We start from the raw sequence: 26,635 nt of genomic DNA, 5'->3' as shown, positions 1-26,635 counted from the left end.
AGCAATCTCTCTAATTCAGGAACCACTCAGATCTTCTATGTCCTCCCTAGTGTTATGTTAGACAGAGGGGTTAACTGAATTAACTAATAAGTGAATGCATGACCCTCATAAAAGCCAGAGGAAGGGCTGGGGATATAGCCCAGTGGGAGAGTACTTGGTTAGCATGCATAAGGCCCTGAGTCTGATTCGCAGTACTGAGAGAGAGAGAGAGAGAGAGAGAGAGAGAGAGAGAGAGAGAGAGAGAGAGAGAGAGAGAGAGAGAGAGAGAGAATAGCACTGTGAGAGATTCCTTTAGAATATCAGATAGCAGGAACCTGTGTATTGAGAAGTAGAAGAACAACATGGAAAGACTAGAATCTGAAGTCAAAAGATGTGATTGCGCCCCTAATCTGCAACTCACTGGCTGTAGGTTTTTTTGAGGGGAAAAATATCTCATCTCTCAACATATCTCTGATTTTTTTTCTTTTTTTTTGTACCAAGGATTGAACCCAAGGTCTCTTAACCCCTGAGCCACATCCCCAGCCCTTTTTTGTATTTCACATAGAGACAGGGTCTCACTAAGTTGCTTAGGCCCTCACTAAATTGCTGAGGCAGGCTTTGAACTCTCAATCCCCTCCAGAGCCACTGGGATTATAGGTATGCACTACTGTGCCCAGCATCTGATAACATTTTTGAAGTAAATCTTTTTTCCTCAGGAAAACTTGAGCATCAAGTGGCAGTTACCTCTTTGGGGAGTTCTTGTACCTCTACTACCATATCACACCCCACTTGGAAATTGTGTTAGAGCTGTACAAACAAAATAATGGACAATAAAGGTAGAAGAAATATAACTAGTTCAAAATACTCATACACACAGCCCTGTCTCCGTGACAATACCCACTCTCAATTACTTGAAGAGCTACTATTAAAAGACACATTTCCTTTAGTTTTGAAAAAATTTTATTTTATTTTTTTTGTTTTGTTTTTTGTTTTTGTTTTTGTTCTGGTATTGGAGATTGACCCCAGGGGTGCCCTACCACTGAGCTGCATTCCCAGCCCTTTTTAAGTTTTTATTTTGAGAGAGGGGCTCACTAAGTTGTCAAGGTCAGCCTTGAACTTGCACCTCCTGTTTCAGGCTCCTGAGTCACTGAGATTACAACCACTGTGCCTGAAAAATCTTTTAGTCAGCATGCTTGGTAGAAAATTTTTTCATATAATGCATAATACACTAAAACGGTAATAACTAACACTACTGAGAGGATTATGGACAAAAAAAAAATACAGTCACTCACATGAGGAGGCAGGGTCCATGGAAGGCCAGTTGGGGTTTCCCTCAAATGTATAGTAAGGAGTATCAAAACCTTCCCATTAGGTGGCTGCACAAAAACAAAGCTGCCGGGGGAGACTGAGACAGGAAGAATGCGAGCCAGCCATTCCCACACACACCCAGGAACAGGGCGACTGTGTACATGTTGGAGAGATGATGTTTTTCTTTGACTCACCCATGTTCTGAGTGAGACCTTTGGCCTAGTTTTAGAAGCAGGCTGAGCCTAGATAAGCTGAGGCGGAGCTTCCTGAGACAGAAGTTCTGGGCTCTATAAAGCCCAACCAGCCATTGCTGGGCATCTCTCCCAAGGTCTGTGAGCAGCTAGCTTTCTGCTTGCTCCTCTGGAAATGCAGCGGCTGTTGACTCCAGTGAGGCGGGTCCTGCAGGTGGGAAGAGTGATGCAGGAGGCTTCCCTCACACCTGCTCGCCTACTCCCTGCAGCCCACCAAAGGTGAGTCAATTCCTCCCCAGGGAATCCAAACAGGTTACTGTTTGAGAAGTATTATAGACCAGTAAAAGATAGGCTTGTCAGAGGGAAAGCTCACTAGAATCCCTGTCAAAAGTTGGCAAGGCTTGTACACAGCCTTAGAGAAGCAACTTAATTTATTAGCATCTCAGTTATCTCATCCTTAAACATACAGATCCTTTTCTGTTCTAGAATTGAAGGATCCCAAACCCCCTGACGCATTGCTGTTTGGGGACAATAGCATCATTTACTCTGCTAGCTGCAACACAGCAATATTACTAGTACCAGGGTCCACATCTCTCTCCTCTCCTCCACTCTTTGATTACTACCCCTGTCAGGCTCCTGACAAGCCCCTCAGGATTACATAACTACGGTATTAGTAATACCAGTGACTTTAAGTCACTTCAGCAAGATGCAAAAGGGACTGAAGATAAGAAGTCGTGCTTCTCAGTGCTCTAATTTTATGCAAGGAGAAAATGAAATGTAAAGATAAGAAAGTGTGTGTTTATGTGTATGCATGCATGTGCCTGTGCAAGAAGATTACAGACATTTCTTTTCTTTGTAAATATCCACTCAATCTACTCTAAGTGTTTGCAGTCTCCTAGTGACGATGGTAACAGCTGTAGTTAGTGCCTTGGGCTCCAAGCCAGCTGTGGGTTACTATCTAGTCCCCAAATCATCCACTACATCTCAGGAGTAGCTCTATCTTTTCTTCCAGTTTTACTTTGCACTCCATAAATACTGAATACCTAGAAAAGAGACTTTTTTTCTTAGTGCCTTCTCTTTCCTGACACTGAGAACCTGCATACATGAATATAAGGGGGGAGAGACTAATGCTCATTAACCTCCTTATTTTCCTCATGACTCTATAATCATCTCCACTCTCCCCATCCCACCTCCGCCACACCACTGCATACCCCAGGTCAGAATTTAACTTGTCTCTGTATTTGTAGAGAAGGAATTACCATGGGTTTGCCTGTTTCAATAAGCAACAGTTGGCCACTAACCCTTAGACAAACCTCAGTCCTCACCAATGTTCTGATATCTTTGATTTATACTCTTGGAACCCTCATTTGCATTTAATTCCATTATCTGTCCCCTGAACTAAAGCCAAGAATGCTCATTATAGGTCACATTTTCTCCAAATGTCTATCTCCTCTAATCCAACCTGCATCAGCTTTAAGTCCAAACTAAGAACTACTCCTGCCTTAGCATCTGATTCTTTGTCTCTAAAGTTAAGCAAGGTCATGGCCCCCACTGCCTGTGCTTCCCACTATTGTTCCCTCCTCCCCTATACACCCATCTCTCCAGGTTCCCTAGTCTGCTCCATCGACCTTGCTGTGACCATGACCCTTTTATCCCCTTCCAATTCTTTATCAGCAGAAATTTCCTCATCTACCAAGGTAGATCTCAAATGCAGCCTCTCCCATGAAGCCTTTCCTTATCTTCCCACCCATGCACATCTCTGCTTCCTTTGAACTGCAGGATATTGTCCATATCTCTTTTGTATTCCTCATCACATTCCACCTCGTAGTTGGGTTATTCACATGCTCATCTCGTTCCTCAAAATGGTCAAGAACATCATTATGAAACTTGTCCTCTTTTTTATGCAACCCCTTCGCCCCCAGGTCAGCCGAGTGCCTGGCCTGTAATAGTTAATTTTGAAGGAGGCAAGATGGAGTAAAGGAAGAAAGGCTTGTCGCATGTTCCCAAACAGATTTTAAATTAGAGTGATTATTTCTTAGAGAAACTGCAAGATTAGAAGGATACTCTTCACTCCAGTGCCCTGATGCCTCTGGAAACATTGAAATATTTCTTGTTTTCAAGACTCTGAAATCCATGTCCAGAAGTTGTCCTACCAAGACAATTACAAACATTACCAAATGACTTGTTCTTGGACATCAGATTCCTCACTGGGAAGAGAGGGAGGAAGTCAGCCTAGGAGAGGCAGAGTAGGAAGGGAAAGCCACTGGGCTAGCAGCTTCAAAGGCTGGCTAACCATTAGCTCCTAGGTACTGGGGAAGTTCCTCCATAAATATTTGAAAGTACAAACTCCATTTATTTGGGGGATACCAAATAAATAGGGCAGATAAATGAATTGCAAACCTCTCCTGTCAGATATTGACACGTATCACTTTGCCTGCTATCTCGTGATCATAGGATTCAATTTGCCTCCCAGCAGTCCCTAAAAGTGACCTTCCTGATGGAAGAATCTGGGGCTTCCAGAGGCATGGAATCCTGAAATGAGGGATAGAACCATTTGATATGAGCTACAGCTCCTATGGTATAGGGATAACCATATAAGTCAAGAACCAAGGAAGTGAAGAGTTGGAATATTTCTAACACATGAAAAACTGTGACGTTCCTCTGAGCACATCGTCTCACCAGGGTGTACCTTGGTTTCACCATCTGTACAGCAGAGTGTCACTGAAGGGACCAGATCTCAAGTGCTTTCCCATGGGAGCCTATGAATGGTGGACTTGGGGAGCTCTACACTGGAGCTGGGAGGAGAAACTTAAGATCTTCACCAAGAGTATTTGAGAGTCAGGTTGAGGAGAAGTGGATGGGTCCAGAAAGGAAATAGATTCTCTTCCCTCTTCTACTGATCCCCATTTTCTCTCTGCCCTCTGCGATCTTGCAGGTTTGCTTACTCCACTACGTGTTGATCTGTGACAATGTCTGCCTCTTCCTGGGCACAAACGATGTCTCATTTACTGTTGTCTATCAGCTCTGGGTTGAGTGTACTCAATAACATTGAGGGTCCCAAAAAACAGATAGGATGGAATGAAGTAGAAAATGTCCTTAAAAAAACAGGAAAATGGTGATTATGTTTTTGTGTGGGAAAAAGAAAAATGGAGGAAAGAGGAAAGTAATAAGAGTGACATTTTAAAAATGAGCCATGTTGTTCTCCTTCAAAGGCTTGATAAATTTTAACAGTGAAGCCATGTATAGCTTTTTTATTTTGGGGGAGACTTTCTACTACTGATTCAACCTTATTACTTGTAATTGGTCTCTTCAGGTTTTCTATGTTCTCATAGTTCAATTTTGGTAGGTTGTATGTGTCCAGAAATTTGCCAGTTTGTTCTAGGTTTTTTAGTTTGTTGATCTTAGTCATTAATAATAAGCCCTAATGATACTTTGTATTTCTGTGGTGTCTGATGTAATATTTTCTTTTCCATCTCTGATTTGGGTCTTCTCTATTTTTTCTTGGATAGTCTAGCTAAAGGTTTGTGAATTCTGTTTTTCTTTTCAAAAAACCAACTCCGTTTCATTCATCTTTTGTATTTTTTTTTAATCTTTATTTCACTTTTTCTGCTCTGATATTGTTTATTGTTTTTGTCCTAATTTGGGGTTTGGTTTGTACTTGCTTTCCTAATTTCTTGAGTCATATCATTAGGTGGTTCATTTGAAATATTTCTATTGGTTTGATGTAGGCACTTATTTCTGTAAACTCTGCTCTTAGTACCACTCTTGCTGTATTGCACAGGTTTTGATATATTTCCATTTTCATTTGTTTTGATTCCTCCATTGACCTACTACTTATTCAAGAGAATGCCGCTTAATTTCCAAGTATTTGCATAACTTCTAAAGATCCGCCTACTGCTGATGTCTAGTATTATTCTACTGTGGTTAGAGAAGATACATGTTATGGTTTCAAGTTCTTTGAATTTGTTAAGTTTGGTTTTCTTGCCTATAATATGGTCTACCCTAGAGAATGTTCCAGATGCCAATAAGAAGAATGTGTTTTCTTCAGCTGTTGGATAAAATATCCTGTAAATGTCTCTTAGATTTATTTGGGCCGTGGTCTAGTTTTAATTCTGTTGTTTTTTTTGTTTACTTTTTGTCTGGGTCATTTGTCCATGGATGAATGTGGGGTGGTGAAGTTGCCCATTATTGTTGTATTATAGTCTATTTCTCCTTTCCAGATCTAATAATGTTTGCTTTATACAATTGAATGCTCCTGAATTGGGTTCAAATATATTTATGATTATTTCCTCTTGTTGAATTGATTCCTTTATTATATAGTGACTTTCTGTAGCAGTCTGTTTTATCTGGTAATTTTGGTTTCCATTTTGGTAGTTTTGGTTTCCATTTACATTGCACCTCTTTTTCTATCTTTTCACATTCAGTCTATTGTGTATTTCCTGGTGAAGAGAGTTTCTTATACAGAGCATATCATTAGATCTTGTTTTTGTTAAAGCTATTCAGTTAGTCTATATCTTTTAATTTAGAAATTTAATGTTTCCATTCAAGGTTACTGTTGATAAGTAAAAGCATTTTGTTAATTCTTCTGGTTGTTTTACATATTCTTTGAAAGGGCTTTATTCTGTTGTGTATCTGCTCTATTATTGAGTTTTATACTTTTGGATATTTTCATAGGAGTGTTTATCATTCCTTACTTCTAGTGTAGGACTCCCTTAAGCATTCTCTATGGGGCTAATCTGGTGGTGATAAATATATTCAATTTATTTTGTTCGTTTGTTTTGAAAAGACTTTATTTCTTCTTCCTTTCTGAAGGATACCTTTGCTGGATATATATTCTTGGTTGGCAGTTTATCCCATTTCTCTAGTTTATGTTTCTACTGAAAAATCTGTTGTTGGCCTAATGGAGATCACCTTATATGTAACTTGACATATTTCTTTTGCTGTTTTTAGAATTCTCTCTTTGTCTTGTACTTTTGACAAAATATAATTTGCCTTGGAGGAGGTATTTTTCCGTCCAATCCACTAGGGGTGCATTGAGTTTCTTGAATCTGAATATTCACATGTTTTCCAAGATTTTGTAAGTTTTCAGCAATTATTTTATTGCATAGGTTTCCTGTGTCTTTTCTTTTCTCTTATCCTGGAATACTCATAATGCAAAAGTTTGCTGGTATATGCTTCACATACGTCTCAAAGGTTTTTTTCATTTCTTCTTGTTTCTCCTTCTCCCCCTCCTCTTCTTTTTCCTTCTCACGCTTCTCCTCCTCCTCTTTCTTCTTCTCTTCCTCCTTTTTCTTTTACTCCTCTTCCTTTTCCTTCTTCCCCTCCTTCTTCTTCTCTGGGTTACTTTAAAAGACCTGTCTTTTCAGGTTCAGAAATTATTACATTATTTCATCTGCCTGCTCTATTATGCTATTGAGGCTCTCAATATATTTTATGTCATTTAATGAGCTTTTTAGCTCCAGTATTTTCCTTGGTTCCTTCTTATGATCATTGTCTCTTTGTTTTATGTCATTCCTCATTTGTATCATGAATTATCTCCCTAATTTCATTGAATTGTCTGTATTTTTTTTTTTTTGTATCTCATTAAGTGTCCTTAAAAATCATTATTTTCTATTCTTTTTCAGGCAATTCATCATTTTCCCTTTCTTTGGGGTTTGTTGCTAGAGAGTTATTTTGTTCCTTTACAAATTTCACATTACCTTGTTTTTCATGCCTCTAGTGTGCCTACATTGGTATTTGTGCATCTGGTGGATCAATAAAGTGTGACTTTCATAGTAAAATATTTTCTTCTGGTTATGTGTCATAGGGTATTGGTTAGATATGCTGAATTGGGTTGGTTCCAGGTGAACACTTAAATGTAATAACTATGTAGCTTCATCAACTATAATTAATGTCAGTGATGTCATTGGGCTATAGGTGTTATAGGATTATATCATTGGCTGGAATACTGGTCTCTTAGGTAAGGAGGTTTCACTAGCAGCTCAGGATCTGGTGCTCTGTGTGTGTTGGGGAGTTGGGGGGTCCTGTTAATTTTTACAAATGATGTGATGGAGGGCCTAGGCATGTGTGGCACTGAATGTTCAGAGTGAGGTCAGTATCCGAGGGCTACACAGGAGCTGAGCTGCACTAGTGAGCCCAGACAGGGCAACTGTAAGTGGCTAAAGGTTATGGATATCATTATATGATCTCCAGGAACCGATCTGCTCAGGGAAGTCTGCTTTTTGCTTCTTGAGGTTTCAGTGACCTGAGCTGGACTTCTCAACTACTTCTTGGGTGCTGTAGGAGGATAGGTAAGGCCACCTGGCTGCTTCCCAGGACCTTTGTGAGATGAGCCACTCAGGGATGACTGCTTACCCATCTGCTTCCTAGGGCTGAGAGTGGGTAGATAGGGCCACTTCTTCACAGAACTTGAGATGGGCAGGATCTCAAGGTAACACTGAGTGGCAGAAACATGGGTGAGGGAGGGCACAGTTTGAATTGGACTCTTTCTTTGGGTGGGGCAAATGTAGGAGTACAGTAAACTGGCAATGTTCTACACTTGGCTAAGAGTCTGCCAAGGCTGCAAATACCATAAGGTGAGTGAGGACTTCTGGTTGCCTCCTACTTACCCTTTTCCCACTAAGAAAAACACCTCTTGGTTCAGGTTGATATTTAGAGGTAGAATAGGTGCTATAGTTTAGCTCCCTTCTTCATAAGGTCATCATGTATCTCCATGTTCTGCAATGTCTTTGACATATTACCATTTCACTCTAGCACCCTATCTCAAACATGCCCATGAAATAGCTATAGTTTTTCTTTGTGGGGAAGCACCCAAGTACTTCTAGTCAGCCATCTTGATGATGTCACTTCCCTAGTAAAAGTATTAATTTAACTTAGGTTACAATAAGCTAAGTATGCATACTATAAACTCTGGTTACAATAAGCTAGGTATACATATTATAAACCCTAGATTCACAACTGAAAGAAAAAGAGAGATAAAGTGGAATCATAAATATTTGTTTAATCAGGAAGAATCCATAATAAAAGGGGAATAAGGAACAAAGAACATAGAAGACAAGTAGAAACAAATACGGAGATGTATATTTAGTCCCAACTCTAGCAGTATTTACACTAAATATAAAGGGACTAAATATTCCAATTAAAACACATTGTTATCAGCTTTGTTAAGTTTTTCCAAAGACTCAACTACATACAGTGTATAAGAGATATGTGTTAAATATAAAGACCCACAAGTTTGGAAATACAAAAAGAGAAAAAAAAACAAAGACTTTGAGAAATTGAAAGTATAAACATACAGGATTACTATACAAATAGTAATTAAAAAGCTAATATAGATATATTGACCAGAAAAAGTAGACTGTATGTTAAGAGTATAAAGATAAAACCGTCAATTCAACAGAAAGGTCTACTACTAAAATTTTACGTTTGATAATATAGCTTCAAAACATATTAAAACATGAACTGAATGGTTGCTATATTACTGGGTTTTTTTTGTTTGTTTGTTTGTTTGTTTGTTTTTTTGAGGAAATTGGCTATAGACCTTTAGTGGAATTATGATTGTTATCTCTACCACAGGTTTTCTACTATCTCTGCTGTCCCCCTCACCAAAACAGATACTTGGCCAAAAGATGTTGGCATCCTTGCCATGGAGGTCTACTTCCCAGCCCAATACGTGGACCAAACTGACTTAGAGAAGTACAACAACGTGGAAGCAGGGAAGTATACAGTGGGCTTGGGTCAAACCCATATGGGCTTTTGCTCAGTCCAGGAGGACATCAACTCCCTCTGCCTAACAGTGGTACAACGGCTGATGGAGCGCACACAGCTCCCATGGGACTCTGTGGGCCGGCTGGAAGTGGGCACGGAGACCATCATTGACAAGTCCAAGGCTGTCAAAACAGTGCTCATGGAACTCTTCCAGGATTCTGGCAACACTGACATTGAGGGCATAGATACCACCAATGCATGCTATGGTGGCACTGCATCCCTCTTCAATGCTGCCAACTGGATGGAGTCTAGCTATTGGGATGGTAGGTTCTGCCAGGGGCATTATGTAAGATAGGAGCTTGTGGGGCTGGGGTTGTGGCTCAGTGGTAGAGCACTTGCCTAGCATATGTGAAGCACTGGGTTTGATTCTCAGCACCACATATAAATAAATGAATAAAATAAAGGTCTATCAACATCTAAAACAATATTTAAAAATAAGAAAGAAGCTTTGGTTGGAGGCTGAATCTTATTAGATTTGCTCTTAATTTCCCAGAGGGCTTTATCCCAGGAGGGAAAGACAGCTTATTCACATACTGCTGGTATCATCCAATAGCCACCAAAATATAACCACTTAGACATGGATAGCTTTATACAGTCAAGTAGCATGTTCACATAGCTGTTCATTTAATCATTACAGCAGAGTAGATGTGGGTGTTACATCTTATTATAGATGAGAAAATGGAAGCTCTGTTAGCTAACCCATAGTGAATGCAGAGGCAAGACACACAAACCAAATCCCGTATACTTCTCACTTTACTGTGCCTATTTCTCTTAAACATCTTCTAAGTCTCTGAGAGATTGGTGATGGTAAAGGTTTATACAAGTTTATATAGTAAAGGGAAAACACTGGCAGAGAGAATCACAGGGCAAACTGTTAGCATCGTATTTTGCTCTTTCTTTCTTTCTTGGCTCCTAGGATATTGATTTTGCTTAATACACAAACAATACCTGTGTCTTATTTTTATCTTCCTTCAAAGCTATACTGGAGGAATACCACCAGTTTTGATGGGAACAAAATCACCACTGGAAACAGCATGGAAACGCTAGCTCTTTCAATAATTGCTGACAATTCCCTTAAACTTTTGGAAACTCAAGGTTCTTATTTGCTTATCTGCCCTTGCAGGGCCAGTAAGAAAATTGTATAAAATAATACACAGGGATATGAAAGACAGTAACTTGGCCATCAAGGTACTCTATATTTGCTGAGTTCAAAACTAGGACTAAAAACCTTGAGAACCATTGTAAACATTAATTATTATAAGAATAGTTATAAAATTTTAATGTTGATGGGAGCTTAGAAAAAAGAGGCCCAAAGAAGTTTTAATAGTCTATCTCTGTTCACACAGTAAGACTGTGTCATTCCAAAAGCCCATTCAGTGCTTTCTCAGTTGTTCTACATGGCCATACCATTAATGATTCCATTAATTACAGGATGTTCCAGTCTCTACATCATCAAATCTGTTTTTACAGTGCATCTATTGCTTGACACTTGTATACCTACCTCTTTAGCCACCCTTAGCACCATTACCTCCACGAATATGTTCAACCAAGCATTGAGTGAGAGGGTAGAAGTGACGAATGGGTCTTTAACCAAAAATCAGAAAGCCTATTCTTGGGAGCACTGTCAGCTTTATGTAGTTTCAAATGGGTAGATTTGGCTGAGTTGCTGATTATTCCAAAGTGGAGGGCTGGAAATGCATCCTTCTTTAACATAATGTCTTGGTAGAAAAATAATGACAAAAACCCAAAACTATCAAAATGTGGATTTTTAGTCTTGTATGTGTCTAAGCTTGAACCTGAACATCAGGACTACACACCTGAAGGTGATGCCAATCACCAGGACCAAAAGAGGCCGGTGTGGATGAGATCTCTGTTTCTGATCTAGTCATCCCTCTGCCTGTCCACCTGGGGAACTTCAGGTGGGAGGGAGTGGTTCTGGGGCTCAGGAGGAATTTCTGAACCATTCCAGAGAAGAGAGCGGAGTATGAGGGAAGGAAAGAGTGGGACTGGCTCAGATCACCTGGAAGAGCCATGTTTTATTGTATTTTTTAAAAAATGAAAGTAATTGAAACTTGTAGTTGAAAAAATATACATATACACATACACTAAAGTTAAGAAAAAATTCCTTTTGACACCCCATTATGGCTTCCCAGAATTTAACACTCATAGTTTCTATGTATGCTCCCAAATTTTTCTGTGTGCCTACAAGCAGGCACATGTTTATTTAGTTTTAAAAATTATACATATTATTCATTATCTCTGATATCTTAGAGATCATTCTATATCAACATATATAAAGTCTACATCATTTTTTAAAAAGCTACATAATATATTCTATTGATTTATATGCCAAACTTTAATTAATTTCACACTGATGGATATTTAGATTGTTGTATTTTGGCAATTATAAGTAATGTTTTAAAGAACACTTTACAAGTTTTATATGCATGCAACAATGTTATAAAAATAAAATACTAAAAGTTGAATTGTAGGATATGTTTATTTAAAGGTTTTTTAAAAATGTACCAAATTGATCTCCAAAATGTTGAGTTAAATTGCATTTCTACAAGTGTTTTCAAGCCTTTTAGTCTTTGTCAATTTAATAATTAAAATCATAGATTTCTATTTGCTTTTCTTTCATTATAAGAGAGCTTGAATACTTTTTACAATATCTACAGACCATTTTTGCATTCCATAACTTATCCTTGTTATGAGACCTTTATAAATGAAGGAAAGTAAGTTTTGTTGTTTGTAAATATTATAAATATTTACAAAGTTATTTTCTTTTTACTTTGTTAAGAGAAGGTCCTTGGACTTTAATGAATTTGGGTTGGTGTCCTGACTCTGAATCTTTGTCTCACCATTTTGCTATGTGGTTTTGGGCAAGTGACTTAAATTCTTAGGGCCTCAATTTCTTCATTTATAAAGTGGAGCTTACTCTATCTGCTACATAGGATTATTGTGAAGTTTAAATTATTTGAAAATCTTGCTTCCAGCACAGGGTTGTTGTGAATGCTGGGGGCTTCCTCATGGGTTAGATAGAACACTAAAATGGCTACCAAGTCTGTTCTATAGATTTGAGTTTTGATGGCAGTACTTTTATTGGGTAAGAGTGGAATGAATAAAAGTCTGTCATAGAGTTAGGTAGTATGAATCATTTACATGAATTGTGGTTACTTAATGTAAATACTTCAGGGTACATGGTTTTATGATCCATTCAGAACTTGGTTCAACTCTTGAATTCTATATTCACTGGGTATGTGTCCTGAGACAAGTTACTTAATGGTTTTGGAGGGCAACATCTTCATCCATGAATGTAGACATTAACCACCTCATTGGGTTGTTCTAAGAACTGTTTAAAGGTAACTTTTGTCTAACTGGTATTTTAAATGCTAGTTTCCCTCCTTATTTCTTGGCCTTCCTTCTATGGTTTGGGAGATAATTCAGGATCATGGAGAGCAATAGGTGATTGATATGAACCTAAACTGTCTCTGCAAGTGCAAGTAAATAATTTTTTATTGAATTCAGAAGCATAATTCTGAATAAATGAGGATTTTGCAGCTAAAACACAAGGCCACTGAGTCTTAAATTTACATTTCAAATCCATCATGAGTTTTTCTACAGCATAAACTCCATGGGACTGGGTTTTTTTGTTTCGTTGCCTCTATTTCCAGTCCCTAAAATTGTGCCTGGCACTTGGTAGGCACTCAGTCTATTCTAGAATTGGCAGTGATACAGTAACTTCTTGTCTGTCTTTGCAGGTCGCTATGCACTGGTGGTCTGCGGAGACATTGCAGTCTACCCCAATGGTAATGCTCGCCCCACAGGAGGGGCTGGAGCTGTGGCAATGCTGATTGGGCCCAAGGCCCCTCTAGCCCTGGAGCAAGGTTTGTAGTAACCTGTAACCAAGAGACAGTGCATGGCATAGCCAAACACATAGATAGATTCTAATCCCAAATTGCTACTCAGGGATATGGTATGGGTTTGAGGATGGTGTTGCTTGTTTCTGGAATTCTTGTCTTCGGAGCAAAAGGTGGGGAGGAAGAGAAGAGGGGAATCAGAGAGGTTTCTTCTTCTGCATCATTGAGCATTAGGATAGTGACGCATGGAATGAGTGTACAGATGCTGATGAAGAAAACCTAGGGAACGAAACTGGGAATTGACAAGGAAAGAAGAGAACTGGATATAAAATAAATCTTCCTCTGAGAATTCTGACTTCTATTTCAGGTTTTCTTAAGACCACATAGATGTAGTGAGGGAAATGTAAATCTCATTTATGTAATACCAACCATCTTTCAATTCCTGTGGAATATGTAAAAGATTTGAATAGGCATTGGTTTTGCAAAGGAGATGAATAAAACCCAGGCAGCTCTTTCACATGGTTTTCCCATCCTTTCTGCATAAGGTGACCTGCACTGTGTGGTCCCTGAAGCCCTCTGTGTGCCTTTACAGGGCTTAGGGGAACCCATATGGAGAATGCATATGACTTCTACAAGCCGAATTTGGCCTCAGAGTACCCCATGGTGGATGGGAAACTCTCTATCCAGTGCTACTTGCGGGCCTTGGATCGATGTTATGCATCATACCGCCAGAAAATCCAGAAACAGTGGAAGCAAGGTAAAGGATTCAGAGAGCAGAAAGCAGAGACTATTTACATGGACTAAGAATGTAACAAGCTTAAGACTAGGTTTCTTTTCTCCTTCCCTGAAAATGAGGTCAAGAAAAATGTTTCAGATCCCCTTCTTAGACTCTTCCCTGGGTCTGTGCTAAAATCCATTTGAAGGTCATTCAAATTCAAGTACAAAATTGCCTATAAACTTAAGCTAAAGAAACAATAAAACAAGCAATCCGGGGCCAAAGTCACAAATACGAAACCAACATGTCCCCTATCTGGAGAGATATTCTTGTGAGTAAGGGCGACCATGTCCTACTGGGGCTGGCATTTACTTCTGTTTAAGTCAGGTGTGATTTGACTCTTGGTTTGTAGTTAATTTTGTTTGTTTGTTTGTTTGTTTGTTTGTTGTACCAGTGATTGAACCCAGGGGTACATAACCACTGAATCACATCTCTAGCATGTTTTATTTTTTATTTTGAGACAGGGTCTCCCTAAGTTGCTTAGGGCCTTGCTGAATTGCTGAGACTAGCTTCCAACTTGTGATCCTCCTGAGCTACGGGGATTACAAATTTGTGCTACTGTGCCCAACTTGGTTTGTAGTTTGTAGTCTGATTGATGTTGAAAAATCTTACCTACATTTTAAAAATATGAAGTGGTATCAGTGATTTTTCTCTGTATGATGGCATTACAGGTTGATTTTTATATTCACCTTTAGTTTCTGAATTTTTCTGTTAAGAATATGCACTGCTTTGATAATCAGAGAATAAGAAAACGAGTATTTTTTTTAAATACAGAGAAATCCACTTTTTGAAAAAGTGTTCTTACCAGTTTAGCTATAGCTAAATATGCATTGATAAAAGGCAAGTTTCAGGTGAGAAAAGACATGAACCGAAGCATCAAAGCATGACCTCTTTTTGCCCCTTTCCACTGGCCTGGGTGGGCACTGCCTACCAGAGGTGACCTCCATGGTTAAGGAGTTGACTCTTCTTTACCTTTGCCCATCCACTGTAAAACTGCTGTTGACTAATTGCTCTCTCCTTTTTAAAATTCTTATGGCATTTTAATTTTGCTCATTGTTCTTATATGAAGTTTGGGTGGATGCTGCTTTGAATCACAGCAGAAGATGTATTATCCTTTTCTTCGGAATAAGAGAGACAGAATATAGTATACAGGCAGAGATACCTGAGCCAGAATTCAAAGCCAACCTTTTTTCAGTTGAGTGTCCCTGGACATATAACTTAATAATTTGGAGACCATTTGTTCCTCTGGAAAATGGAGAAAATGATACAACACAGTTAATTTGGAGATAGCATCTGTCATAGAGGTTGTCAACAGTAGACACAAAGACATTTCTTTCCCTTCTTTCATATAGTAAATATATGTAAGATGAACAATTAGCTGAGCTCAGTGGTACACACCTATAATCCCAGTGATTTGGAGGCTGAGGCAAGTTCAAGACCAGCCTCAGCAACTTAGCAAGGCCCTAAGCAATTTAGTGAGACTCTGTCTCAACAATAAAAAATAAAAAGGGCTGGGGATGTGGTTCAGTGGTAAAGCACCCCTGGATTCAACCTCTGGTACAAAAAAAAAAAAAAAAGAACAAACCTTATATTCATGTGCTGGAAGTAGGAGCTAGTTCCCTGGGAGGCCTCCAGTGCTTTGGTACAGTTAGAGCTCAGGGAGTAGAGCTAAGTGGTGCATCATCATGTCACCTCCTTGCTTTCACACTTACTTTTCAGCTGGCATTGACCGACCTTTCACCCTGGATGATTTACAGTATATGATCTTTCACACACCCTTTTGCAAGATGGTCCAGAAATCTCTGGCTCGCCTGATGTTCAATGACTTCCTATCATCCAGTGGTGACACACAGACCTTATACCAGGGGCTGGAAGCCTTCAGGTAAGTTCTTTATGGGGAGCCACGAGGCTGAGCCAGGAGAAGGATTCCCCACTTCCTGAATCTGGACTACAGGCGCACCCGTTGGGGATCAAATGGCAATCCTACAATGCAACAGAGAGGACGTCAAGTCCTTACATGGAGAGATGGGTGGGCTAAGTGTGCATGGGGCCCTCCTTGAGTTATCTCAGGGAAGCATGCACAGTTTACCTGCACCTCTGCATCAAGTGACTAGAAGATGCCACAGAGTATAAGAAAAGGGGATGGAGGAGAAGGGAGTGTGGTCGCTTCATTCAGTAGATAAATATTTTCTGAGCATCTGATATGTGCTGACATTGTACTTACTGTGATTCCATGATCCCTTCCTAAGTGGGATCTCATAGTCTACACAGACACAGATGCACAGAAGCAAATAAATTGTAGGATCCCATTCTGACTTATCTTAACGTCTTACTTGTTGCCTCAGTTTCTCCCATCTACAAAATTAGCATAATCCAGTTCACTCCCTGAGATGTCAAAAAGCAAGAAAAAGGCTCTTCATTGGCACACTACTCTAAGGTATTTAGAAAAGATGTATCTGCAATATGAAGAGTTCTTACTGAGTAGGGAATCTTTGTCTTCTTGGTATCTGTTTATTTCAAGTTTTGAATTACCCACATCTTCCTCAATTGCTAACTACTACTACTACTACAAACCCTGACACTAAAACATCGAAATTAGCACAAGCACTGCTTATGAGACCATTCCTATCAAAACCAAAGTGTCACATATGCAAAAGAGAATGGCTTAATGTCTTTAATATATAAAGATCTCATCAATAATAAGGTAAATACTGTAGTGGAAAATGAGTGAAGGATATGAACAAGAAATTTCCTCAAAGAAGGAATGCATATTATCATATTTTATTTATTTATTTATTTATTTATTTATTTATTTATTTATTTATTTAGGGTACTGGGGATTGAACTCAGAGACACTCAGCCACTAAGCCACATCTTCAGTCCTATTTTATATTTTATTTAGAGACAGGGTTTCACTGAGTTGCTTAGCACCTCACCATTACTGAGGCTGGCTTTGAACTCCCCATCCTCCTGTCTCAGCCTCCTGAGTTCCTGGGATCACAGGCATGTGCAAAATATTGTATCAATTTATAATTCATTGTTATTCATTATCCCATAGCCAAGCATATGCTCAATAGTAAAAACAAAATGTGAGCAGGTTGGCATGTCTTTATATAGTCTTAAAAATTTGAATTCCTAGAATGGATGAGGCTATGGGAAAAAGGAATAACAGTGAATTATAAATTGATACAATGTTTTAAGGACTAGTGGGAGAACATGGACCAAAAAGTCTTATATATGTGCATAGCTTTTGTCTTATTAATTCCATATGTTAAAATAATAGGTAGCTATTCACTGTAGTATTTTAACTGGTGAGGAACAGGAGTAAGTTAAAGTAGGATATACCTTGTCATGGACCCTGCAATACTTAAAAATAATGTTATAGGGGCTGATAGGGGCTGGAGGAATAGCTCAGTGTGCTTAGTATGTGTGAGACCCAGGGTTAAAACTTGAGCTCCAAATAATTTCAACAAGAATAATAATGATAATGTTATATAAGATAATGTGATGCCACAAAGATATATATGTATATGTACTATATATATCAAGTAAATCTGTATATATATATATGTCAATTCATACCTTATGATTGTTTGCTGACTATATATTCTGAGTTAAGAAAGCTTGCTAAATAGAATGTATTACGTGATTTTATTTCTGATTTTCTAATAGACTGCATAAAAGGAGAAATTAATTCCATAAGAAAAATATGTCCTAAATTCTATGAACAGTAGAACAGTTAGCGCCATGTTTTTCTTTGAGATTTTCTGTATTTCTAAGTATTCCAATAAAAACATGTACCCCAAAACCTCTCCAGGAGCTGTTTCTTTCCTCCTTGTTCCCTCTCCCCTCCTGTGGCCTCTGACCTGCCACCTCTGCTCTTACAGGGAGCTAAAGCTGGAAGATACCTACACCAACAAGGACCTGGACAAAGCACTTCTAAAGGCCTCTCTGGACATGTTCAACAAAAAAACCAAAGCCTCCCTTTACCTTTCCACACACAATGGGAACATGTATACCTCATCTCTGTATGGGTGCCTGGCCTCGCTTCTGTCCCAGTGAGTACTGCTTCTGGTCCACCTCGCACTCCCCATCCCAAGGTCTGAGAAGACAACCAAATCTGGTTTCTCTTCTGGTTCAGACTTAAAAGGAAGGAAGGCATAGAAGTGGGAGGGAGAAAAGAAGGAAAGAAGATGAAAGGTACTTGCTTTGAAGGTGTCTATACAGGCAGATTTCTGTGTTAAATAGTAGTCTTCAAAGTATGTAAGCCAGGGATGTGCAAGATCTACTTGGGCACAGCACAAACATAGCAGAAGCTTGGTGCATATTTTTGTCCTATTTACTTAAGAGCTCTGTACTTAGGAGAGGATTTGGGTTAAGAGGATCTAGCTTTAGAGTCCACAACCTGCATTCAAATCTAGAAACTTTGACCTTGAAAAAATACTTAACCTGGGCCAGGCATAGTGACTTATTTCTGTAGTCTCAGCTACTTGAGATGCTGAGGCAGGAGGATTGCTTGAGCCCGAGAATTAAGGCCAGCCTGGGCAACGTAGAGACCCTGCCTCGAAAAAGCAGAAAAAACAACCATAAAAATAAAACTATATGTGTCTCACTTTCCATGTCTGTATATATGTATTAACAATACCTGCTTTCAAAGTTTTAATGAGGATGAAGTGTCTAAGAACAAAACAACAGTGCTCAGCAGATGTACAAACGTTAGCTGTTTTTTTTTTTCTTCTTATTTTGTGAGGTTTGTAGGAAAATCTTGCATATGACATAGAAAAAATATTTATGGCGGAGTTTGATCAAATTTTTACTGATGGGGGATGATCAAAAAGCTGAGTCGTTACCAGTCAAGTGGAAGCCTAAAGGGCGAGTCCAGGGGCCTGACCTCTACCCGTAAGCACCTTCACTGAATCCAGTTTGTCATCATAAGAGGGGAGAAGTTCCTTTTACACCCTGAAATTCCAATGTGTTCCTTGTGCCTTATATGTTTTGGATTTTTCTTGCTCGCCTTTTGCCAAGGTTCCCTACACCTAGGCTTGTCCCCAGGATCTACCAGAAAGCCCTCTGTGCACAGCGTTCAGAGTGCATCTCTAGTTGCATGAGGTAGACGGGGACAAAATTGGGCTGACAGGTAGATTATTGTTTTCTATGAAGTGTCAGGTATGATGCGTATGTGTTCTTGGTTTTGATTTCTTTCCCTGTAGTCACTCTGCTCAGGACTTGGCTGGCTCCAGGATTGGTGCCTTCTCCTATGGCTCTGGCTTAGCAGCAAGTTTGTTTTCATTTCGAGTGTCCCAGGATGCTTCTCCAGGTGAGTCTTAGCTTTCCATCAGGCACTCCTGACAAGATTCATCTAGTGAAAGAAGGCATCTTCCACCTCACCACTAGTGGAGGCTATATTATGTTTTGATTAAGAGCAAAGACCATTGAAGATATTTAAACAAGGGAATACGTTTGTGTAATTTTTGTATTTACAGCACTTCCCTGGCTACTAGTTAGAGACTAGGTTGAGGAAGAGTAAAGGTGGATATAGGGAAACCAGTTAGAGTGTTCCTGTGTGATTGTCTAGGCAAGAGTTAATAGTGGTTTAGTTGCAACTGGCTAGAGAGAAGTTTATGGATTTGAGATTTCTAGTCAGTGTTTATTGATTACTTTATGATTGGTATGATCCAGGACACACATCCAAGCACATCTAGGATAAACCTAAACTAAGTGAGTGTGTCTGCCTCTGTGTTTGTCATTTCCTTATAGTCAAAGCGACACTAAGACACTTCTGCCAGGGTGCAAGCTGCCACAGAACCTAGCTCTGCTGGCATTGTTTAATGACAGTAAAGAAGGCCTAACAATCTTACTTTTGCTCTCCAGGTTCCCCACTAGACACGCTGGTGTCTAGCATATCAGACCTGCCAAAACGCCTTGCCTCCCGGAAACGCATGTCTCCTGAGGAATTCACAGAAATTATGAACCAAAGGGAGCAATTCTACCACAAGGGTAAGGAAGAGGGCAGAAGAGAGGAGGAGAGGCTAGTCCTCTCACATTCCTTGCCGGTAGCTGGGAACCTAGGATTCACCAGAAATCTAGCGTATCCTGGTCACAGTCTAGGCTTTTGTGTCATATGATTAGGATAAGATATGTTGTTATGAGGAGTAAAAACTGGGTGGGGAAGCAGAAGGCAGAGGAAGGAGGAAGAAGAAGGAAGCAGCATGGACCTTCCCAGAACAGATTATTGCTGAACACACTTCACATACCAGACAATGTTTTCCCATGGAAGCCAGAAGTGTTATAGTCTTTGAAAATGCTCCTGTTTAAATGTTGCAAGACCACAGACTTTAAAGCAAGATATTCAAATCTAAACTTGAACTGTGTCATTTACCAGCTCTTTGTCTTCGGGAAAATTATCGAACTTTTCTCAGACGTCACATTTCTAAAATCACACTAACCGCAGGATTTCCAAAAGAGATTAATCAAATTAATGTACTTAAATAAGTTATCAACAAATATCAAAAAATATTTTTATCTCCTCCCAACTGACCCTTTTCTTCATAAAACATAAAAAACAAAACAAAACAGAAAAACCTCCCCAAAAGCAATAGATGAAAAGGAAAAAAAATGGAGAGATTAGATGGGGGTTTTCAAACAATGGTAACAAGATATGCTCAAGCAAAACTTGAAGCACATATTTTCAGAGTGCTCTGAAAAGGAGAAAGAACATAAGGAATTGGGAATGTTCCCGGAGACCTTGACCCCGTGGTTGTTATCTCATCTGGAACAAGGACATGTTAGTGAAGAAAAACAATAAAAATAAAAAATTGGCTCTCTGAGATGCTCATTAATGGAAAAAGCACTAATCAGAGTCAGAGATCTTACGACCATGAAGGTAGTATTTATTAGGGAATGGGATGTTCTGAGATAGACATCAACCTAGATACCACTGTCAAAGGGATATGTGAAGATTTTAGTGGATGAAGGGCATATTTACTGTGGTAAAATGCTAAACTCATGATAAAATCGTTAAATAGTTGGGTAGCCTGAAGTACCTGATCCAGGATGGCTCTTCTCTGGTTCTGTGTTCTTTTTTCTTTTCTTTTTTAATATTTGGTAGTAAGGATTGAACCCAGAGGGTTTTGCCACTGAGCTACATCTCCAGCCCTTTTTATTTTTATATTGAGAGAGAGTCTCACTAAATTGCTGAGGGTCTTGCTATGTTGCTGAGGTTTGCCTCGAACTTGTGATTCTCCTTTCTCAGCCTCCCAAGTCCTTGGGATTACAAGAGTGCACCACCTTGCCAGGCTGGTCCAGTGTTCTATTTGATGTATTGAAGGTGACCCTGAGTCAGGGGCACTTAATTGTGAACCTGTAGGCATTCCTATTAATATTTTCTCTTCCTCTTTGTGAGTCTTGTCCCTTTTCTTCATTCCACAGTAAATTTCTCACCACCTGGAGACACAAACAACCTTTTCCCGGGCACTTGGTACCTGGAGCGAGTGGATGAAATGCATCGCCGAAAGTATGCCCGGCGTCCCATCTAAAGGTGAGGAGTGAGAGCTTGCGGGTTGGTGGCCTAAAACCCTGATGCCTTCCTCTGGGTGACATATGAAGTTCTGGTAATCCCCTCTGGAGAGAGGGGATTCATAGCTTCTAATATGATGGGGGTGGGGATCGTACTAGGCAGGCAAATGAAAACCTTCGGAGCTCCTTGCTTGGAAAGGCAAAAGCTGGGAGAGGGATGTGTTCTGAAATCTTGACTATGAAGAAGAAAAAAGTCAGACTTGTTTACCTCCTCTAAGGGCCTTAGACATCATGAAGGAGCAGGATGATTGTGGGATTCTTTAGAGCCAGAAGCCTTGGCTGGAAGGAGCTATGTGACAATTCTCAGGTGTTACAAGATTCCTTCTGGGGAGAAGATGTGAGCCTTGGAAAATTAGTGGGGATGAGTGTAGGGAGAGAAAAGAGTTTAATGGAAGAGGACTGGGGTGAGAGGAGAAGTAAAAGAATTATTTATGGCATTCGAGTATTGAGAATTGCAAGCCTATAGTCTATGAACCCATGTATCTGCTTCCGTGTATCTCTCCAATAGATGAGCAGAATGGAAGGACAAGAAGCAATTTCTTTTACAACCACAAATCTCAATGAACACAGTCCCCATACCCAAGTTTTAAAATTATGTTTTCTGTTCCTTTGGTAAATGAAGTAGGGAGAATAAGGAGGTATGTCAAGGGCAGAGCATGGAGCAGGGGGAAGAAAGGAAGAAGTTTGTAGATAAAGGAGAGGCACAGATGAGCAGCATGAGAAGAGGCAGGAAAAGGGCAGAACAGGGTGCCCTCAGTTTGACCCTAACCACTGGAGCATTCTTTGTTTCTTTACTTCCCCTGCTAGTCTGCTGAAGTTCTGTAGCTAGGATGTTAGGGGCTGAACAAAGTGGACAGGGGAGCTGACAGGTCAGGGCTGCTGGGTGAGGCTGAGAAGCAGTTCAAAAGACTTGGGTATCACCAGAGAGTTTGTTTGAAATATAGTTCTTAGAGACCGGTCAGTCAGTGGCAAAGAGATGGCTCTTAAATGTGTTTAGCTAATTCAGTCACGAGAAGCCCAGAGAGAGACAGAGACAGAGACACAGAGACAGAGAAAAATTTCTCTTCTTTTCTATTCTGCTTATCTGTTGGGGTTTTCAAAAGAGAATTTCTTTTTTTTAATTTGTTCTCATTAGTTATACATTACAGTAGAATGCATTTTGACACATCGTGCTTAAACGGAGTATAACTTCTTTTTCTGGTTGTACATGATATAGATTCACATGGGTTGTGTAGTCATATATGCACATGGGGTAATAATGTTCGATTCATTCTGTCATTCCTGCCCCAACACCCCCTCCCCTCCCTTCACTCCCCTCTGCCTAATCCAAAGTACCTCAAAGGAGAATTTCTCAATCAGCCTTCTTACTTCACAAGTGTCTAGGTGGCATTGTGCCTATCAAGAGAAGACTAGGCTCTTGTACTTTTCTCATGCTGATTATTCACATGAGCAATGAACCCACCACGACAATGAGATTTTAGCTGAAATGAAGGTGTTATGTCAATGTGGCATTCTGGATTTTTTTCCTGCACTGCTCCAACCTACCCAGGCTGTTCTCCTATCACAGACAGAGCTCATGAGGGGGACCACCCCCCAAGACTTGGCTCCTTCAGCCTTGGATGCCAGGTCCCTCAAGCATCCAGGACTGAAGCTGAGTTGGCAGTGGGAGCACCCTAGAACTCAGGATGCTGTTAGGGGAGCACCTTCACACAGCTGTGCCTCAGGCAAGGAGTAGGTACAGGGAGTCAGGGTGCCTAGGATGGGATTCATGACTGAATCTTTTTTGTTTCTTTATGTTCTACAGAATCATGGACTGGTTCCTGGGGAAAGTATGCTAACAGTGCTTCTACCCACGAATCATATATTTCAAATTCCACCCTTAGCTGGTAAATAAATTAGAATTTACATAGTAGCCCCCGTAAGCCTTGGCCCTGTTGTGAGGGACCCCCCTTAGCAGGTCCCTTCTGCCTTGTCCTGCTGCAGTCACTGTCACAGGCTCATGGTGCTGTGGACCAGGGCCACAACCTTTGTGAAAGAGGGAGATGGAGGAAAAGAAAGGAGGCCTCTTCCCGAATCCCTGGCCTCCAGAAATGTGGCAGATCAGTTGTCTTCTTCAAGATACAGATAAACTTCATTTGTTACAGCTTTGATATTATTATTAAACCTCTGTGCTGTTATATTTTTGCTCATTTCTTAAGGTTTCCTATGAATTTTTGAATTTTGTATCTTGTTCTAAGCTAATATATGGCAATTAAAAAGTAAGAAGAAGGAAATGACTCTTGTATTTTCTGGAACCCAAAAAACAAGAAGCAAACAAGTCAATAGGCACTTCAGCGCACCAGAATAGTCTCATCCCCTCTATTTCCTTTCCAATGCCAATCTAATTCTGCTGTGTGTTGAGTGCCATGGAAAATACAAGGTAGGTAAATACAGTGAAACATAACACCCCCCAATTCTGTGCTGTACAGTCATCCACCAGGCAGGGGCCTGGAGCTGTAGATCAGACCTCCTTGTCATACCTGGCCAGTTTTAGCTACCAGGATCGAGAAACAAAAAAAAAAAAAAAAAAAAAAAAAAAAAAAAAAAAAGTAGGTGTGATGCCTAGCAGGAAAATTTCTATTAAACAGTTTCCCCCTCTTGGATGAGGATACTACTTTCTCTAGGATTCTTTTATAAAATAACAATGGTTCAGGGAGGTGGGGGTTGAGCTGAGGAGAGGGAAGACAGAGACAGAAAGTGGAAGGACAGGGGTTGTGTTCACTTCCATTTAGAAAAGCATGCAGAAGAGACAGGTTCTGTTGGTGCAAATCCAGCTGGTTGGGGAGTCAAAGGGGTACACCTGGAAATAGGATGCTGGGCCCTTTGCTGTTTTGTTCAAGACTGAGCATGTCAGACAGTCACCAGCAAATCTGTGATAAAAACGTCTGAGCAGTATGTCATTTAAATGTGGGAGAGGTAATGTGAACAGGTAGGGGATGCAATGAAATTGTCCACACACTCTTGTGTGACTCAGGTCTCAGAAGACATTTTGAGATGCTCAAGTCATTTGAATTTCTAGAATTGTCCTGACCACCTTAGTATGCACTGTGGCTTATCTAGGGATTTTGAGCAAGGAGACTGAGGGGTTAAAAATTGTGCTCAATTTAACTGAATGATCAGTTTCACCCATCTCAGTCTCTTTTTCCAATTGTCAGTGTGTGACCTTGGCAGATGCCATGTGAGGCATGGATATTTTTCCAATAGGAGAAAATAGGCTATCTGATGTCAGGACACCCGGTGTCTAGATGTGGCTGGATGCCATTACCGTGAACCTGGGAAAGGCTCTTTGTTCTGTAGGGTTCCACATAAGACTGAGACCTGCTTTTCCACTGTCAAGAAGGCACATAAATGAAGAAACCAATGTTCACTATGCCCCAGGCACCCTCATACCACTTCTTAACCCATTAAACCCTCACCGCAGCTTTGGGAGGCCTTGTAATCCTTTCTAGAGATAAGGAAATGGGTTTAGAAGAATTAACACAGTGTTCCAGGTCAAGCAGCTGCACAAATTGACATGTTCTTTTGGGGGCCCATCCCTTCAAGGTTTGCTACAGTGGACATTCCAAACTCACTGCAGATGCCAGCAGAGCCTTTGTGATTGGCATTTAATCCTTGTGGAACTAAGGAGTCTAAGGTGGTTAATTGGCTCCCTTCGGAGCCAGGCAGGTGCCCAGTGCCAGGCCTTCTCAGGCAGCCTAGGAATGGATCCTCCCCCAACTACCAGGGCCAAAAAGCTCTCAAGAGGCAAATCTTTTGCATGAAGTTCCATATTTTTCATGACAATCATTTTTAAAAACTACACTGAGTTTGCTTTGTGAGCTTGATTGCTAAATATCCACACACCCCCAAGCCTTTACATATGCTTTCTTCCCCTTATGAAATCCTTCCAAACACCTCCTCTGTGACACCAACATCCTCCAAAGTGCTTCCTCCTTGGGACTCAAGGCATCTGGGATACAACTGCATGGGTACAGTCAACTGCAGGCTCTGCCCCTCTCACCTGAAGACTTCTATGGGTGGTGGTGGGGGGGGGGGCTGAATTCTCTTAAAGCAAAGCACTAACCCAGTTTTTAGCACCTAGTGTGGCATCTGTTTGATGAATTTTATTCATTAATGGCCACAGATATTCCCAGATGGAAGGGATATGAAATACCACAGGAATCTGAAATATCCTGAGTTTTGCTCCTGTAGAAACACGTCTGAATAACCTCAGAGAGAAGAGGGATCATATTCAGAACACCCACACTCATGCATTTGCCCACTGCAAACTTCTTCCACGCCCCTCACCCTCTTGCTGCCAATCCCAAGCCCTGTGGCTAGCTGTGGATGCCCTCTGGTGGCTCTTAAGGATAATAACACCAAGAAAATACATGGAGAACTTGGGGAAGCTCTTTATTAGATGGTTATTGCTACATGCAGGGGTCAAGAGATTGCAGCAATGTCAGCCCCAGGAATGTGGATCTCCTCTCCTGATAGTTCACAGTGGGTAGTTTTCTTCAGAGAAGTCCCAGAGGCCAGAACCAAGGTTAGAAGTAGAACTGGAAAGCTTCAGACACATGCTGCTTCCATGGTTCCAGGCTGGGCAGCAGGGAAGAGATGCCCATGACGTGCCAGGTCTCCCCATCAGATGCCATAGAGGTCTGGTAGGACAGCAGCTGCACACCTGCCTCTGCCAGGAGGCCTAGAAGTAAAAGAAAACCCTTGTTGGCATAGAGCATTAGGGAAAGTAAGGAGCTGGGAGCTGTCAGAAGTCAGGCTTCCATGATCAAAATTTCAATACAGGGAGATGCTGGTCTTCCTACTGAGGAGCCTAGATGGAAGGAGCAGCAGGGCATCTGCCCAGCCTCCCTGGATTATTCTGAGACTCATCTGGCACACCTTGACCATCAGGCACATCAGCGAAGAGCTATATAGCTCTTCATTTGCTGATTGCCAGGCCAACAGTGAGGGAGAAAAACAGAAAGTTCCTCTGGGCAGCTAGCAAGAGTGATGAAATTAGGCCCCCCTGGACATGCTCCAAAACCCCGGAAGTGCAGGACCCAGGAGACTGAGGTAGGTCCAAGATGCCCCAAGTATGGGAGGGAATGTCCTGATAGGTTTTGCTGTGGCTAGGCTGGCTACCAGGGCCTACAGGCAGGAAG

General features: G+C 40.6%; 2 protein-coding genes across 2 annotated transcripts in view; one reads left to right on the top strand and one right to left on the bottom strand.

Annotated features, from left to right (window-relative positions):
- The first annotated feature begins 1,595 nt into the window (after window positions 1-1,595).
- HMGCS2 (3-hydroxy-3-methylglutaryl-CoA synthase 2) lies at window positions 1,596-23,632 on the top strand. Its single transcript, XM_079100680.1, has 10 exons — window positions 1,596-1,757; window positions 9,054-9,508; window positions 13,007-13,132; window positions 13,698-13,862; window positions 15,600-15,762; window positions 17,768-17,938; window positions 19,091-19,197; window positions 19,752-19,877; window positions 21,309-21,417; window positions 23,260-23,632. The coding sequence occupies exons 1-9, from the start codon at window positions 1,654-1,656 to the stop codon at window positions 21,413-21,415; spliced, it is 1,524 nt and encodes a 507-aa protein (XP_078956806.1). The 5' UTR covers window positions 1,596-1,653; the 3' UTR covers window positions 21,416-21,417; window positions 23,260-23,632.
- Window positions 23,633-25,861: 2,229 nt separating this feature from the next.
- The window catches only part of PHGDH (phosphoglycerate dehydrogenase), a 34,273-nt gene continuing 33,499 nt past the window's right edge, over window positions 25,862-26,635 (bottom strand). The window contains exon 12 of the mRNA XM_079100678.1: window positions 25,862-26,175. Within this exon, the coding sequence (XP_078956804.1) occupies window positions 26,021-26,175 (155 nt within the window). The 3' untranslated portion in view covers window positions 25,862-26,020. The remainder of the gene's footprint in view (window positions 26,176-26,635) is intronic.

Source organism: Sciurus vulgaris (assembly GCF_902686455.1).
Source record: "Sciurus vulgaris genome assembly, chromosome: 1".
Lineage (NCBI taxonomy): Eukaryota > Metazoa > Chordata > Mammalia > Rodentia > Sciuridae > Sciurus > Sciurus vulgaris.
This window is presented reverse-complemented; position numbering and strand designations above follow the sequence as displayed.

What these genes read in the sequence shown, in the direction of transcription:
- HMGCS2 (XM_079100680.1), top strand. Translation starts at nt 1,654, where the DNA reads ATGCAGCGGCTGTTGACTCCAGTGAGGCGGGTCCTGCAGGTGGGAAGA. An exon ending in GGAGTCTAGCTATTGGGATG is followed by an intron (nt 9,509 to 13,006) that starts GTAGGTTCTGCC and finishes CTGTCTTTGCAG; the next exon opens with GTCGCTATGCACTGGTGGTC. An exon ending in CCCTCTAGCCCTGGAGCAAG is followed by an intron (nt 13,133 to 13,697) that starts GTTTGTAGTAAC and finishes GTGCCTTTACAG; the next exon opens with GGCTTAGGGGAACCCATATG.